The sequence below is a fragment of the Elaeis guineensis genome, chromosome 10 (genome assembly GCF_000442705.2).
Source record: "Elaeis guineensis isolate ETL-2024a chromosome 10, EG11, whole genome shotgun sequence".
In the NCBI taxonomy this organism is placed as follows: Eukaryota; Viridiplantae; Streptophyta; class Magnoliopsida; order Arecales; family Arecaceae; genus Elaeis; species Elaeis guineensis.
The window spans coordinates 29,610,390-29,627,870 of record NC_026002.2 but is presented as its reverse complement, the minus strand read 5'-3'; the positions used below and the strand labels follow the sequence as shown (position 1 = coordinate 29,627,870).

Below are 17,481 nucleotides of genomic sequence, written 5' to 3'. Positions count from 1 at the left end.
ATGATAATTTGTCATACACAAGGGTAGGGTCTGGAAGTAATGACAGGGTGAAATCATTTCAAGAGACATTAAGGGGACAACAAAAAAATAACAAAAAACGAAAGCAGTCAACATATTGTGACAATCAAAACCTACAGAGAATCAATTCTTGTACAGCAAATTGCATGGCATAATGAAGGCACTAAGATCACAATATTGAAATGAAAATTGTTGCCTATAGGAACACCAAGCTTTACTTAAAATATCATAAACAGTACTCTTAAAAGTACCGGAATTATTCAAATTAAAATGCCCACAGATAACACAAAAACAAAATGAAAAATATTATTAAAAAAAAGAAGAAAAGGCAGGAGTGTAATGGGAGAAAAATAAACTGCAAATTATACCAATTCTCTGATATAGCTGGAACTAAAACCATATTCAAGGCCAGACTGCAAGTTGCTATCGAGACAAAGTAAATTTCAGACAATACTAGTCCATATTATTATGTGTTCTCAATGCTGACTTTAGCCATGATGCTTGTAATTTTCCCTCAATATGGCACCGCGGCCTCTCAGCCCAGACTTGTGATGGCACTGCATGCCGTGCGCTCATTTTTGTCTTGCTGATAGCAAACACCAAATATAAATCTGAAAAAAATGCTTAAATCATATCAACATACACAATCAGTAGAAAGTTTCTGATGATATAATTAGTTCACAACAACATAACTAACAACTAACAAGAGAACCTGAAACAAAAACTGCGACAGGAAAGAAGCGACCAACTAAACAACATAATCAATCAAGAGCCAGTTCAATAAGATGGGGCTACTAGAAAATCAAGTTTCCATTGCAGCTTGTCTTATCCTTCGCTGATGAACATCCCAGTTATACACTCGAGCAGTAGTAACCTGCATAAACATAATTTCAGATCATTACAAAATTAGATACGTACAAAAAGGTTTTAAAAAAAAAAAAAATCATTGTCATCTGTTTATGCATATGTTTCTTCTAGGGAGAGAGGAGAGGAGGAATGAATTTACCAAAGAAGAAATATAATTAAAGAGGGTACTACCTGAGTGATAGTCACTTGATCCCTCAAGAACTGTAAATCAGCAACAAGGACTTCTAAACTGGCTTTAGCATTTTCTAAGTTCTTCTGTAGAAGGGCCTTAGCCTGAAGAAATCAAAAGGATCAGCACAAAAGTAGGTCCTTTTACTCTAGATCTAAAACGTATCAAACATGCATGTGAATGGTTCCATATGCAAGATCCTCTGAACCAACCTCTTCACATGAATACTCTAGCATGACATTTGCTCCCAACCAAAGACACACTGAATCGGTATCTTCTATTCTTGCCCGTGAATAAATGCCCTCTGATACTTCAAAATCAGCAATCAATGCCTGCATGCAGATGGTATGAGATTAAGGTGATACACAAGAGATAAAAGGATCGGGAAATGAACTATCGCCAACATATTGAAGAAATTGTCATACACTTATTCAGATAAACAAGAGGGTGAAAGCTATAATATATATAAATTCAGTGTTTCTCTGATCACTGCATCAAACAATCACGAGAACCAGGATACAATTACCATTTAACATAAACAATCATCTATGGTCTTAAGGTAATGAAATTAAAATCAAGCCCATGACATTCCCAAGATGCATAATAGAACTCATGGCCATTAGAGGAACCGTCAAAATTATGGATGGAATCATGGAAGTTTCAAATATTTCCTTCATTGCCAATCACAGGATTCAGGGTGATGAAATTACATTGCTCTTGATTCAGCCACCAAGCAAATAGCCAAATATAGTGGAGAACCAGTGAATCAGGGATAAGCAATCAAGTTAATGATGCACTTAAGCCAAGAGGATGTGGTTCAATATGGCGAAATATTCACAAAGGGAAATAAGAGAGAGGCAATGGAACCATATCATCTCACCAATAGTTTAGACCTTGCCATACAGCATGGTACATCAGATAGCGGAAGTGTCTCTTTAAGAACTGCAGTACTTTATGCCATCATCAAAAGCTACTTCCGCTACTATGCTCATATCTTCAAAAAGAATTTTTTTTTCAAAAAGGGGAACCTTAGCATTAAGTTCAAAGAGACCTAGCATCTAACTATTTCTCAAAAACATCAAGTTCAAAGAATTAATATGTAATAGATGCACTGCCTTTTGAGTTTTGGTATGACATTCTTAGGATCATCCAACAGTCACATTTGGTAGGAGGATTGAGAACAACAGAGAAATATATGTATTATTTCTAGCTTACGTAATAGTAACTGGTCAACACATAAGAAAGATTTCTACCTTGTTTAATTAATGAATATAAAGTTGACTTAGAAGTAATCAGGCCAAGCTAGTATACAGGCGTTAGAAATTTTTCAAGAGCATAATTGATAATGTTTAGGCTCTCTACAGCCATCTCCCCTTTTCTTTCCATTTTATTTTGCAGCAAGATGAATTTTGGGCATCAATACTTGTATTAATCTTCTACTTTCTACGTTGTCCTTTCAGAAAAAACTGTACCTCTTTTAGATGATTCCCTGTTTTTAAAAGGAAGAGAGAAGTTGTCTGCACCGTAAAACCAAACCCACAATAATAGGTAATATTAGAAATAAATATAGAGATGTAGCTAATTACTATCCAAAAACAGTCAGATGGTTAAGTTTTAAATAGTGATTAAAGTTTGTCGGACATTTACATTTGTTTATTCATGATAAAGAAGTACATTATTAAAAGTGTAATAAAAAGTTTGATACAGTAGTTTGCTCATACAAACATAGCAAAAATTTATTCTCATTAAACTCCACATAAATCATGCTTGATAATGTTTTCTTTTATTTCTATCTTTTAATAACTTGATTCTTCGGGGTGACAGTTTCGGATTAAATCAGCCAATATGAAATGACATGGTTGCAGTATTTCATTCCGATATTGGATCGCATGTACTTTGAGAACTGCACCTATAATGAAACTCCATGGAATTCAAACATAAGGATCAAGCAGATGTAAAATAAACAGTAAAAAGATCAAGATGACATTACAGGAGGATAAAACAAATCATAGCGCATGAAAGGTTAACAATTATGGTAGAGTGCTCATGTGATATGAATTTAACATCCTACAAGTATCTGTCTCGTTAATTATAAACAGCAATGAGCAATATCATGTCAGACAGATATCAATAATCTGGACAGGCTTCCACAAAAGATTAAGCAATTGCACGTAAAGTATAAGCTCATGTGTAAATTACAACAGGAATCCCAAGTTGACAGAACTGTAAATCTATTAAAAGATTAAATGGATGCAAAATAAAAGAGGTTTCTTCTAGAAATGGATGCTGTGAAGGCATCTTACAGAACATTCAAGCAATTACAATGTTTAAATTTAAACTTTTAAAATCAGATGATAAGAAAAGAGATTATTTGCAAATCAAATGCATCCTCATCAAAAAAATTTTAACACCAGCCACAAACAGGCTTGATGATATAGCATTCAATTTTCCTGGAATGATTTCATCTCAAGAACAGTATTCGACATAAATATGAAGGAGAAAATTTGAAATTATCTGAGACGAACCTCACCAGTACCCTTCTTAGCTTGTAGTGTGGCGACAATATCCAAACATTTCTCAATATCAGGAATTTTAGCCTGTGGTAATGAAAGTAGAAATTACTGCCAATCATTATGCAGCAGTTTTTATCATAATAAAGCATCAACAAAGATGTCAAGATTGAGTTAACTAATTTTTTTCCCGAAAAAGCCTCCAACTCAACTGACCATCACTGCAAGCAAGCAATATCAGAATTTTTTTATTTTGAAAAAAGAATTATCTGATGGCCATCCCACATAATATATCTATATTGCATTAATTTAAAGAGAAGTCCTGTCAATCTAAAAGCTCAAGAGAAAGTCTGAACTGAGCTTGCAGGGATACGATGAGCCACAAATGTACAAGTCCCACATGTAAGTATAGTATAAGTTGATATAACACATTCACATCAGCAATTTTCCTGCAGAAAGTAGCCAAAGAAAGGAAAAGCACCTGAAGATCCCTTTGCTGTGCTAGAAGTTTCATTTCCACAATCCTGTACTGCTGAAGCCTGGAAAAGGGGGGAAAAAAAGCTTCTAGAAGAGCGAATCTAAAGATAAAATAAGGGCAAATCAGAATATTGACTTCATAGCAAGCAACAAGTTTCCATGTGTCGATCAAAGAATAACATGAAAAGAATTATATGTTATGTTATTGTAAACTTATGGTCTACCATTTAAATCTTGAGACTTGATCCCATGGTTAATTGAAGTTGTAATTACATATTGTTTGATAAATACTATCAAAGAAGCATGACTTTACTCCATAAGCACAACTGCACATGATGCTCTTTACATCCATGCTTTGAAACGGAGGAAGACACAGAACATCTGATACACGACTGGAAGTGTTATGTCTGGTGTTAGGTGATGCTTGTTTATTTGTAGTATATCAGGATAAAAGATGGAAATGTCAACTGAAAATCAATTGTGGGAGTACCGCCCCCCCCACCAAAAAAATAAAACAAGATAGTGGAAAATCAGTTTAATACTCCTGAAGACACTTAATGAGACAACATTCTTCAAAAGGCATTTGCCATTTTTTTTCAATAACAAAGTTACTGCCAATTAAAGATGAAAGGAGAGGGGTTCTCCTGAAAAAAATACCTGATCTAGAAAAAAGAAACCAAAAGAAAAAAAAAAAAAAAAAAAAAAAAAAAAAAATATATATATATATATATATATATATATATATATATATAGCTTTTCTTCTTATTGGTGTCTGTTTATCCTCATGCAGTTATGAGATGTACTGTAATATTTTTGTTTTTCAGTACACATCAACCAATTTAGCCAATACAGCAAAAGAAGGCTTGTATAATATCAAAACAGTTTGCCCGGTATCAAGGCCTTTTATTAGGACAAGGCACCAAAATCTTCTGAAAGCAGGCACAGTGATATTCAGCATCTTGTTCACATTTAGCAAGCCCTTCCATCTTAGGGGCTTTCTCCCTGACCATCCATCATCTAAATCCAACTTGGAACAGCAGAAGCTTGAAAGTAGTATACAGGAAGAACTGATAGAATGGACATCGTAAGTTTCTATTCTCTGGGACAAGTAACCACCACTCTAGGCAGCCAATTTTTGTCAAATATCTCAAAGGATAATGCTCAAAATGGACTAATCATAAGAAATGGGGAGGTCAACATATTTGACTGAAAATTGCCAGCAGCGTAACCCATAAATAAGCCAGATTCTTTAATTTGCTAACTCCATTCAAATCTAGCTAATTGTGTTCTTAGCACATTCAGTTTGATCTTTTAAGATGTCAAAGTAACAAAAAATTCCAGTAAATACTAAGCGAGATAAATCAGTATTCCATAATCCACCATTCAGCCCCATGTCAATAGACTTCCAGCATTTTTTTTTTTCTTTTCCTCTGAGGATTTTACTGCATCCTCATGCAGTAAGTACCATTCAGATATAATGAAACTGGATAAATACAACTTCATATCTTAATACTCAAGGCATCTACCTCACTGAGATGAAATTTCCACCTAAACTGTCATACTCATAGCACCAAGATAGAATTTGTGAGCTGCAAAAAAGTCCAGTTGATAGATTATCTCTATAATGAAGGTTCAGTGATTAATGATTCTACAAGGTGTTATAAATATCTGGTTCACTGTCATGCAATTAGTTAACCATGCAAGTCAATGAAAACGTGCATGATTTCTCTTTTTTCTTTTTGAAACATTCAAATATATTGCCATAATTTTAAAAGACCACTATTGGATCCAAGCATATTGTTCTCTTTCTATACACAAATATGGCAACCAGAGCTCCTTATGTGTTTCTTGAGTAAGATTATAGTGATCAGTAGTAGTCAAGCAGCCAGATTGCTTCTTTTGAGTTTTTAGCTCTTATGCATTTGGTACTGCTTGCTACTTAAATTTCATGCCATAGACAACAATAGTATCATATATAAGAGTTAGAAAAATACCTCAAAAAGACACGCTTCTGTATGTATTATGGAAAAACTCACAACCTAAACCATAACTAACAAGCCTTATTTGCATCTGTATCAGATCGGTTTCATCCATCAAATTCTGAAAACATTCCTACAATATAATCTCAACCCGATGTCAGCCCTCTATGAATCAGCATTGAATTTAACTAAGGCAGATTCAGGAGAGAGGGGAACTGGTCATCAAATGATAGAGGCACTTTGGTGTTTGGGATACCAACTTTAAGCACATAGAATGGTGCATGCTTAGGCTCATCCGAAAGAGTTTATCCAACAGCAGTCAGACTTCAGACTTCATTTTCATGTATTGAATAGAGTCTAGAGCCAGGACATACAAGTTTTTCTGTATTTAAAGTTTGACAGTTTAAATGGGATGCTTCATATAACCAAACAGTTTAAAACCAGTGACCTTCCATCTAATTCAGAGTGAGAAAGAACAAATAAACAGAAGTGTAGCAGATACCTTAATAAAGATTTAGAACAAAGCATAAGTGTAGCAGATTCCTTAACAAGGATGCCATAGAAAAAAATAGAAACTCTATCAGTTGCAAATGCTTGAGTTGGATTTTCATGTTTAAGTGGAGTATTGAAAGGTTATAATGATTTGTGCCTATCAAGGTTATAATGGTTTGTGTGGGTTATTGAACAACATGAGCTACTTGTAGAAGTGTTGTATTGTGGTATTAATTAAAAACAAATAAGCTATATGCCTAGGAAAACTAGCATTAGATCTTGCTAATTAATCAATGCTAAAATTCCTCAACTGTAGATTCAAAATCATCTTTTGATGTCATCATATGTTGAACTAGTTCAACAAAAATCAAGTCTAGAATGTACTTTTAAGTTATCTTTGCAGGCTAACTACCTGTATTACATGGTTTATGAGATACCAATGCAAGAAGAAAAGATTTCTAGGAACAACAATTTCAGCAATACTTGGCACAATATGCAATTCATGACTAAAACCTTCGGAAACCAAGATCAAAATCCTCGAGCCTAGGTCATTTTTTCACATATATGAGAAAATTTATTTAAAAAAAAAAAAAAGCCATCACCCTACTGCAGTTCACTTAATATGCAAGAAAAGATAGACCTTTCCAGAAGAAAAGGTAGGGACAAAAAAAATGATTGAGCAAATGCATTAAAAACAACCAGACAACTAGTAACTTCCCGTTCAAACCGTCAAGTCCAGATAGATTCTTCACATATTTAAGAGAAATAAAAGAGAAGAAAGAGAACTGAATAGCCAAATAAGCATCATAAGCAAGGAAAACGAAGAATTCTTAAAGAAATGCATGAGAAAATTAGAAAGATCAAGGACAAGCAATGCCAACAAGGAACCATGACCCAAAAAATCAAACTATTGAATCCCAGATCAAAACATAACTCAAATACGAACAATAGGTAAGAAAGGACTGGCCTTTCCAGAAGAAACGGGAGATATAAATAAAATGATTGATAGTATAAGTATTCGCATATTTGAAAGAAATCTATTTAAAGAAATTGAAACATAGTATTAGTATCCACATATATAAACGAAATCTATTTAAAGAAATTTAAACATAGTACAAGTATTCACATATCTAAACGAAATCAAACACAAGCAAGAGGACCAGTAGCCTAAAAACCATCACATGCAAGAAAAGAAGCAGATTCATTAAAAAATCCAGATTAACCATAATCAAAAGCACCCAAAACCCAAATTTTTCAAAGCCTAAAACCTAGATCAAAACATCAAATCCAACAAGATCCTCTACCGATTGACGAGAAATCAAAGACAAGCGAGAGAGCCTAGTTATCGGGGAACGAAGACGAACAGTAAAAGAGGGACCTTTCTTGAAGGAAGGAGAGGGAGGAGTTGACATCGAGGCCAGATTGCTGAAGATAGGTCTCAACGTCCTCCACGAAGGAAGCCGCCGGGATGCCCCTCCGCTCCGTGACACTGGGTAAGGAAGCCGACGAAGAGGAAGTAGAAGCCGCCATTAACGAGAAGCAGAGAAGGGAGAGAGACGAAGAAGGATCGAAGGAGCTCAGGCGAGCTTGCAGATTTCCTCGGAAGCCTCTCTCTCTAGGGTCTCGAGGGTTTTTTTTTTTTTCCCCCTCCAAGAACTGGAAGCAGGGGACCGTGTGAGTCCACTACCCTGTGGAGATTTTTGTGATGCTTAATCATTAATGTCATATAAAGCCGGCAAAAGCCACCGGCACTACGTTGTGAACGGCTGACTCAGTCCACTTGCTGAGGCCTATGGGCTATGGGTTCCATTGAGCGCTTAAGATCGGGAAATCTAGGCCGTTCAACAAGTGCTGATAATCCATGCAATGTCAAGATTACTTTAATATGGCAACTACAATGCCAACTTCAGCACGGACGAATTTTCTTCCAGAAAGACATTATTTAGGATTGTTCTTCGAGTGTTTGGTTGGTGGGATGTGTTGCGGCCAATCGCCTCATCGTCCGATCGCCGGGAAGCGTGCACCTGCAAAAGGAAGTCCGCACTGACCGGAGGCGGCTCCGGCGGGGACCCTCCGACGGTCAAGTCAGAGAGGTGACTGGGCAACAGTGAAATGCAGACAGAGAGTTCTGAGAAGGAGAGGGAGAGGGAGAGGGAGAGAGAGGAGCGAGCCTGCGTATGTGGAAGAGACGGGCGGATCGATCGATCCCTTGCACTGTTGCCTTCCCCGGTATATATAGTGGAGCACGATATGGCGCCATCATTAATGGCGCGGACAAGTGAGGAACTGTCAACTCACTGCAGGCTGTCAGAGCCGCCGTGAAAATGTCATGTCGCCGTGTAGCCGTCTAATCACCAGGGTTGACCCGGCTCTCGGCGGGACAATGCCCCTAGGTAACTGTGCCGCATGTCCGTGTCAGAGCTGACAACGTCTGGCGGCCGTACGGCGGTTGGTGGAGTCGGCCGACCCAGGGTCGGTGGCCAGCAGAGTGGCGTCGGACTCCTCCGTCGGTCGGCGAGCTTCATGTGGGTCGGCTACCGGACCTCTGGGTTTAGTCGGTCGGGAACGGACCGTGGAATGGCCGCAGTTAGCCGCTGATGGCGTCCGTCGGCCTGTCGCCCGACTTACGATCGGCCAGTCAGAGTCGTCCGTCGGGCCGTTGGTTAGTCGGTCGGGCCGCCAGCCGGTCGGGCCCTCCGATAGTCGGTCGGTCGGTCGGGCCGCCAGCCGGTCGGGCCCTCCGATAGTCGGTCGGTCGGTCGGTGGGTATCCCCCAACAGTTGCCCCCATCCACTCCTAAGTCGGGTGGAGAGCTGGCCGATGCCTTCATTCGGGTAGCAAGGCCGGACGACTGGGAGTGGATTTGTCGCATGTGCCGATCCGACCGTACCGCCGGCTGATCCGTTGTCAGACATCTCACGAATCCCAAGTGATCCGAACGTCTAGTCGACGCTGGAAGTCGCGCCGGCGTCAGGTGTCAGACGCCACGTCTTGTCGTTGTCAGCCGTCACGTCGGTGCCAGAGGCCGGACGATACGGCGTCAGTCGACCGGACATTCGGCGCCGATCGCGGGTGGAGCGTCCCATCGGGAACGTGGACCGGCGCGGGCGGCCGACTGCGGAGCCAACCCCCGCGCGCCGCGTGTCATGGTGGTTGGCCGGCGTCCGCTCCGGCATTTAATGAGGGCGGTGCGGGCGTCCCGGGACGAAGCGCGCCGAATCCCCGGCCAACCGGCGGGCGCCACGCGTCGCGCATCTGGAGGTCTTCGGTCGGCGCGGAAGGATCTCGGCCGTCGGTCGGTCCTATATATATAGGACCTCCCGGACCTCGACCTACATTTGCCATTTGCTGGGGGAAACTCTGTCCGGGCGATTTCTCGGTCGTCGCGGGCAGAGCTCTTCTCCACTTCCGGAGGGTCCATCGGGTTCGTGGTCCTCCTTCCCCTTCTTGCTTTCTTCTCTTCTTTCTCTTCTTTCGGTCCCTGCACAATGACCAGGAAACCGACTCAGGGAGCTCGGTCGGGGAACCCGACCGACGACACCCGATCGGCTCCGAAAGATGAGGCCTCCTCGCTTTCGGGGCCGAACGTCGATCAGCTTCGGGAGCACTATCGCATCCCGGAGCAGTTTCGGCTCTCCGCCCCAGGGGCCGACGGTCGGGTTAACAACCCTCCACCTGGCGACCTGGCGCTGTATGTTGAGGACCTTCGTGCGGGTCTTCGACTTCCGATTCCGGAGTTCGTCCGGAATCTGCTTGATTACTACGGACTCTGTCCGGCGCAACTGGCGCCGAACTCTGTCCGGCTAATCATTTCTTTCGCGCTGTTGTGTCAGCTCTTGCCGACCAACCCTCGCGTTTCCCTCTTCCGGGCATTTTTTGTGCTCCGACCCCACCCTAAAGCCCGAGGGTGGTGGCTCTTCAACCCCCGGAAGGGTTTTGCCTTCATAACCGGTCTTCCATCGTCCATTCATGGATGGAAGAACCAGTTTTTCTTTGTTTCCTCTTCTTCCTCTTGGGGCTTTCCTTCTCGCTGGGGTGTACCCCGAACTGAGGCCAACGACAACAGTCGGGTCGACGTGGACGACCGGGAGGACTTCCACCGACTCAAAGATATGTCGGTCCCGAAGCAGAGGGAGCTTGTTACCGAGCAAGCTCTCTATGATGCCGGCCTGAGTCTGGTCCCCCGAATAGGTATCGCCCGATCCCCTAGCTTTTCTTTTTGTTCGGCTTTAGGGTAGTTCTGGTCCGGCCTTTGACACTGGTCGGTTTTGCAGGGACACCGCCGAGGATGAGGCAGACCGATGCCGAAATTCGCCAATTTGCCGCCGCGAGGAAGAGGCCAGCGCCGGGGGCAGGCCCTTCGCGCCCTTCCAAGAGACCGGCCCCAGTCCCGCCGACCGTGGAAGCGTCGGCGACCGAGGGGTCGGAGCCGATCATAGCCCTCGCGGCTCCGACCGTCCGAGTCGAGGAGAGGCCGACCGAGGAAGTGGCCGAAGGAGTGTCGGCGGTTTCGCCGCCGCGGGTGGAGCCGGATGTCGTTCGGGAAGCCGAACATCGTCCGGAGGCGTCCGCTGGCGCAACGGGGGGCGCCGGGTCGAACTCCAGCGTCCCATCGCTGCCAGCCCCGTCGGTCGGGGCAGCTGATCGGGGGAAAGCCCCGATGGAGCCCTCGGAGGAGGAGAGATCAATGCCCCCCAGCGCATACTACCCTGAGGGTGCGTCGGCCTTGGCCGACCACAACCTTGCGAGGAGGTTGTGCCAGGGGATCCTCCTCCCTACCGACGTTCAGTCGTTGCGGTCTCGGCAAGTGACCGAAATGCTGTCGCGGTTCTACCCGACAATGGTGGAGGTAAGCTTCGCGTCACCTTTTTCCTTAGAAAAATTTTTGCTTGCCACATAATTCTGACAAAGCTTTTTTCCGTCGGCAGCTGATCTTCACCATGTCCGAGTTGGAGGCCGGATACCGAAGGTTTGGCGACGTTCGGGCAGCCTTCAAGGAAAGGTCGGCGGCGGCCGAGGCCGAAAGAGGGAGGCTGGTCGACCAACTGCAGGAGTCGGTCGACCGGGAGGCCAAGTTGACGGACGAGGTCTCCCGGCTTATGGCCGAACTAAAGTCGGCCAAGAAGGAGGCCAAGCACAAAGGTCGGGTCGTGCGTCGTCTTCGACGCGAACGGGACGGTGCCACCTCCGAACTCCAAGGGGAACGCGAGCAACTTCGGGCCAGCCTGGGGAAGCTCGCGGAAACCGAAGAGGATTTGTCCATCGCCCAAATCGACGCCGAAATTGCCAGGGCCGAGGCGGAGTTGGCGAGGGAGGAGCTGGCCCATACTGAGGACGAGGCACGGTCGGCGAGGGAGTCGGCCGATCGTGCGGTTGAGGACTTCCGGGCCTCCGACCGGTACAAGGAGGAGATTCTCGAGTCGGGCTTCGCCTCCTACCGGGTCGGGTTCGAGGATGGTCGGGATGCCGTCCATGCCTTGTACCCGGAGGTGGACGTCAGCCGAGTCGTCCCGCCGTTCGCCGAGGAAGGAGCCGAAGAAGAAGGAACGGAAGAGATGGCCGACCAGCCGTCGGGAGGCGTCATCGTGGTGGAGGAAGCCGTCCCGGAGCAGGTGCCGACCGAAGTTCCTTTATCGACCGAAGCCCATCTCTCGGCGGCCGATCAATCGTTGCTTATGGCCGAGACGCCGATCATCCCCGATCCTCCGTCGGTCGAAGAGATCGATCAGGACGGGTGATCGGCCCTGCCGACCATCTTTATTTTTGTCTTTTTGAAAATACATGTAATCGGGCTTCGGCCCAACTTTGTAATGTTTTTTGATCAATGAATGAAATTGTCTTCTCTTTTGCTTCTTGTTTGTAATGTTTCTTATCGCTGTAATGTCGAACCCTAGTCGCCATCTTAAAGAAGTCGCCAACTCGGGTAAGTCGGTAGGACTTAACCGGCTTGCACAGCTTCAAAGTAGTTTGTGTCCCGACTTTAGGTCGGTTTCCAAAAATTGTAGTCGCCGTTCGGGCGCATCTGTCAAGTAGGGAGCCGACCGAACCTAGTGAAGGTTCGGCGGCCGGACCTCCGTAGATGCACTTAGCCGGTCATCATCCGGCGAGTGTCGGGGGCATGATAGTAAGTCGGGTCCCCATGCTCTTGCGTCGGGTTTCGTGTCTTTTGACAGACGGTGGCAAGCCGAGTGTCGTTCAGCCGGCCGTAGGTCGGTCGGCGAGTAGTGGGTGCGACTAAGGTCGCGTCATGTGATAGACGGGGGTAAGCCGAATATCCCTCGACCGGCCGTAGCCTGGTCGGAATGTCGCGGCAACAGCCGCGTGGGCTTTTAGCCTTTCTTCGGTCGGGGCCCGATCGACCAGTCGGCCGATGGATTTTGCCCGAAAATTCGACCGTAAAAGGAGTATAAACTCCCGTCATCGTAGATGCATCGGTCCGTGTAAGGGGCCGATGTGTCGTCGGTTCCAGGTCCGTGTCGATGCGTCGGGGCTGAGCGCCGATCAGTAGTCGAAGAGTTAGAACTCCGATTTTTCAAACTGAACTTGTATTCCGATGATTGAATTACAGAATTCACTGGTAATACCGCTTCAAGTTGTCGGCGTTCCAAGTCCGGAGAATGGTTTTTCCCTCAAGGGTTTCCAGCCGATAGGCTCTCGGCCCGAAGGTGTCAGCAACCTTGTAGGGTCCTTCCCAGTTGGGTGCCATCTTCCCTTGGTGCAAGGGCTTCGACACCTCCGCCTTCCTCAAGACTAGGTCGCCAGGTTTAAAGAGCTTTGGTCTGACCTTGGCGTTGTAGTACCGGGCGACCCTCTGTCGGTATGAGGCCATTCGGATTTGAGCCTCATCTCGCAGTTCGGGGAGGAGGTCTAGGTCGGCCCTCCGGCTTTCGGAGTTGTCTGGCTCGCGGTACTGCTCGACCCTTGAAGATGGCAGGCCAATCTCGAGCGGGATCATAGCTTCTGTCCCGTAGGCCAAACTGAACGGCGACTCTCCGGTCGGGACACGGGGGGTCGTTCGGTAAGCCCATAGGACGGAGCCCAGCTCGTCGACCCAGAGACCTTTGGCTTCGTTCAGTCGGGTCTTGAGTCCATGGAGCAAGGTTCGGTTCGTCACCTCAACCTCACCGTTGGACTGTGGGTGCCCGACTGAAGTTAGTCGATGACGGATGTGGAACCTGGCGCAGAAGTTCTTGAAGTCTTGGTTGTCGAATTGCCGTCCGTTGTCGGTGATGATGGTGTGCGGCAATCCGAACCTGAAGATGATGGACTTTTGGACGAAGTCCTCCATCTTACGCTCGGTGATCTGCGCCAAGGGCTCGGCCTCGACCCACTTCGTGAAGTAGTCGATGGCGACAACGATGAACTTCCTTTGGCCCGACGCCGGTGGGAAAGGGCCGAGGATATCGACTCCCCACTGAGCGAAGGGCCATGGAGCGACAATGGGAGTGATTTGGCTGGCCGGTTGGTGCTGAATATTGGCATACTTCTGACATGGCTCGCACCTTCGGACCAACTCGGCTGCATCCTTCCTCATGGTCGGCCAGTAGTAGCCCTGTCGTAAGACTTTGAAGGCTAAGGACTTGCCCCCCAAGTGATTCCCATAAATTCCCTCGTGAACCTCTCGGAGGGCGTAGTCAGCGTCGGTCGGTCCCAAGCACCTAAGCAGAGGGAGGGAGAACGACCTCTTGTGGAGTCGGCCGTCCATGATCACATATTGCGACGCCGACCATCGAAGTCGCTTGGCCTCCGCGGGATCTTCGGGACTGGTCCCGTCGGACAGGTACCGGACGATCGGGTCCATCCAACTTGGTTCGGACGTTAGCTGCTGCACTTCTTCGACCCGATCGATGCTCGGCTGCTGGAGGTTTTCGACAAACGTCCGACCCAAAGAATCATAGGCCGACGTTGCCAATCTGGAGAGAGCGTCGGCACGGGCGTTCTCCATCCTGGGGATGTGGGAGATCTCGAAATGCCCGAAGCGGGCCACGAGATCCTTTACCTTCTGAAGATACTTGATCATGGTCGGATCTCGCGCCTCGAAGTCGCCCTTGACCTGCCCCACGATCAGCTGAGAGTCGGAGAATGCCCGGAGGCTGTCGACGCCCAGTTCCTTCGCCATCCTCAAGCCCGCAAGGAGTGCCTCGTATTCGGCTTGATTGTTGGAGGCCTTGAAGTCGAACCGGAGGGCGTATTCGGTGACTACCCCATCCGAATTCGTGAGCAGGAGCCCGGCCCCGCTTCCCTGAGCGTTGGAGGCTCCGTCGATGTGAAGTACCCAGGTGGAGATCGGGTTTGGCTCAGGGACCGAATCTCGTCCCGGGCCTTCAGCTCCCGACGGTCGGTCGGTCGTCGGGCATTCAGCGATGAAGTCGGCCAGGACCTGAGCCTTCAAGGCAGGCCTCGGTCGGTACTGAATGTCGAACTCGCTAAGCTTCATTGCCCACTTAGCGAGTCGTCCGGATGTGTCGGGTCGGCGCAGTACGGCCCTCAGGGGCCGGTTGGTGAGTACCACGATGGCGTGGGCCTGGAAGTATGGTCGGAGCCGTTGCGCGGAGACGGTCAGGGCGAAAACCATCTTTTCCGTCTCCGAGTATCTGGCTTCGGCGTCGTGGAGCACTTTGCTGGTGTAGTAGATGGGCTGATGGGTTCGGCACTCGTTTTTCCGAACGAGCACCAAACTGATCGCCTCAGAAGATGTGGCCAAGTAGAGATACAAGGTCTCCCCGACCTGCGGCTTTACGAGCAGCGGCGGGGAAGCTAAGTACCTTTTCAGGTCTTCAAGGGCCTGTTCGCACTCATCCGTCCAAGAGAAACCATTCGCCTGGCGCAAGGTCTTGAAGAACGGGAGGCACCTTTCAGCTGATCGGGAAATGAATCGGCTAAGAGCGACGATTCTCCCGTTCAGCTGCTGGACCTCCTTCTTGGTGTTCGGATGATGCATGTCGAGGATCGCCTTTATCTTCTCAGGGTTGGCCTCGATCCCTCTCTGAGAAACGAGGAATCCGAGGAACTTCCCCGAGGTCACCCCGAAGGCGCATTTGGTCGGGTTGAGCTTCATTCGGTGTCGTCGAAGGGTGCGAAAGGTCTCCTCGAGATCCTGAACATGGTCCGGGATCTGCGTGCTTTTCACCAGCATGTCGTCCACATACACTTCCATGTTGCGGCCGATTTGGTCTTTGAAGACTTTATTGACGAGTCGCTGGTAGGTGGCACCGGCGTTCTTCAATCCGAAGGGCATCACCCTGTAGCAGTAGAGGCCCTTGGGAGTTACGAACGCGGTGTGCTCCTCGTCCTCAGGCGCCATCCGGATCTGATTGTACCCGGCGAAGGCGTCCATGAAGCTGAGCAGTCGAAATCCGGACGTCGCATCCACCAGCTGGTCGATCTTCGGGAGTGGAAAGCTATCCTTCGGGCATGCTCGGTTGAGGTCGGTATAGTCGATGCAGATCCTCCATTTCCCGTTGGCTTTCTTGACCATGACGACATTGGCGAGCCAATCGGGATACGTGGATTCCCGAATGAAGCCCGCTTCGAGCAGCTTGTCCACTTCCTCGTCGATGGCCTTCTGCCTTTCTGGGGCGAAGGACCTTTTCTTCTGCCTCACCGGTTTCATCGTCGGGTCGATGTTGAGTCGGTGAGTCATTGTTTCCGGAGGGACGCCCGACATATCTGCTGCCGACCATGCGAATATGTCGGCGTTGGCCGTCAGCAGCTCCGTCAGTCGGTGGCGTTCGGCGTCGGGCAATCGAGACCCGACCCAAACTTTTCTGTCGGGATTTTCTCCTATCGGGATCGCCTCGAGCTGCTCGGCCGGCGAACCCCGCTCTTCCTCCTCCCGTTGATCCAGTTTGTCGATTGTCAGGGGATCCTTTGTCTCGTCGCTTTGGGCGGAGATGTGGAAGCATCGTCGGGCGAGCTGTTGATCTCCGCGCATCTCTCCGACTCCGTTTTTGGTCGAGAATCGAACAAGGAGATGGTACGTCGAGACGACCGCCCTGAGGGCGTTCAATCCGGGTCGCCCGAGTATGGCGTTGTAGGCCGAAGGAACTTGGACGACCGCGAAAATGAGGGAGACTGTGCTTTGCCGTGGTTCGGTACCGACCGTCACGGGCAGGGTGATTTCTCTTTCTGTCGTGACGGTATCTCCGGCAAAGCCGATCAAGGGTGTGGAGACCCCACTAAGTCGATCAGTCGGTAGTCGCATTCGGGAGAAGGTCAAGTAAAACAAAACATTTGTCGAACTTCCATTATCAACAAAAATTCGTTTTACATCATAATTGGCTATTGTCGCCGACACAACAACAGCGTCGTCGTGGGGAGTCTGGATGCCCCAAACGTCATCTTCCGCGAAGGTGATTACGTCGTTCGGTCGTGGCTTTTTCGTCGGCTCCCCCCTGTAGACGTCCCCGATCCCAGCCGCTTGGAGATCATGTTGATGACTCCAGCCGTCGGCTGGTTAGTCGGTGCCTCTTCAGTCGGCTGCGGGCGTCGATCGGCAGTCGGTCGGGTCGGCGGACCCTTTCCAAATTTGCCGAGATACCCCCGACGGATGAGATTTTCGATCTCATCCTTCAACTGGATGCATCGCTCGGTGTCGTGGTCGTGGCTCTGATGGAACCGGCAGTACTTCCGATGGTCGAGGCCCTTTGCCTTCAGAGGCGGAGGCCGTCGCAGGTATTCTTCCCCTTCGATCTCCATCAAGATCTGCGCACGGGGAGCGGAGAGAGGAGTGTAGGAGTCATACCTGGGACGCACCGACCTCGGAGTCTGTCGGCGGGGTGATTTTTGGATCTGTCGGGGTGGAGAAAGCCGACTATCGGCCGGGGGCCTGCTTGGTTCGGCGGGCTCCCGACCTTTTCTTCGCTTCTCCTTCGGACCCCTGGGCTCGACCAGGCGTCCGGTCGGACGCTCCTTCGTCCGCGCGCATATACTTGTATGCGCGCTCCAGTAGCTCGGCGTATGTTCGGGG

General features: G+C 47.7%; 1 protein-coding gene across 3 annotated transcripts; it reads right to left on the bottom strand.

The window, feature by feature from the left end:
• Nucleotides 1–237: 237 nt before the first annotated feature.
• Nucleotides 238–8,217, bottom strand: LOC105052608 (prefoldin subunit 3). Of its 3 annotated transcripts, XR_003801942.2 has the most exons (7): nucleotides 7,891–8,217; nucleotides 4,046–4,142; nucleotides 3,580–3,651; nucleotides 1,267–1,386; nucleotides 1,057–1,158; nucleotides 731–892; nucleotides 238–629 (listed from the first exon to the last, which is right to left on the bottom strand). XR_003801942.2 is itself a non-coding variant. In XM_029266887.2 (6 exons), the coding sequence occupies exons 1-6, from the start codon at nucleotides 8,040–8,042 to the stop codon at nucleotides 821–823; spliced, it is 615 nt and encodes a 204-aa protein (XP_029122720.1). In that variant the 5' UTR covers nucleotides 8,043–8,216; the 3' UTR covers nucleotides 625–820. The 3 variants fall into 3 exon arrangements, 2 of the variants coding, with proteins under 2 accessions (XP_029122720.1, XP_010931768.1); XM_029266887.2 differs by having other exon boundaries at nucleotides 625–892; nucleotides 7,891–8,216; XM_010933466.3 differs by having other exon boundaries at nucleotides 625–892; nucleotides 4,046–4,103; nucleotides 7,891–8,214.
• Between the last annotated feature and the right edge of the window lie 9,264 nt (nucleotides 8,218–17,481).

Excerpts from the sequence above, each read along its gene's own strand:
- LOC105052608 (XM_029266887.2), bottom strand. The coding sequence starts at position 8,042 with ATGGCGGCTTCTACTTCCTCTTCGTCGGCTTCCTTACCCAGTGTCACG. Across the intron at positions 4,143-7,890 it reads CTCTCCTTCCTTCAAGAAAG|ATTCGCTCTTCTAGAAGCTT; the intron begins GTCCCTCTTTTA and ends TTTTATCTTTAG. Across the intron at positions 1,387-3,579 it reads CTAAGAAGGGTACTGGTGAG|GCATTGATTGCTGATTTTGA; the intron begins GTTCGTCTCAGA and ends ATCTGCATGCAG.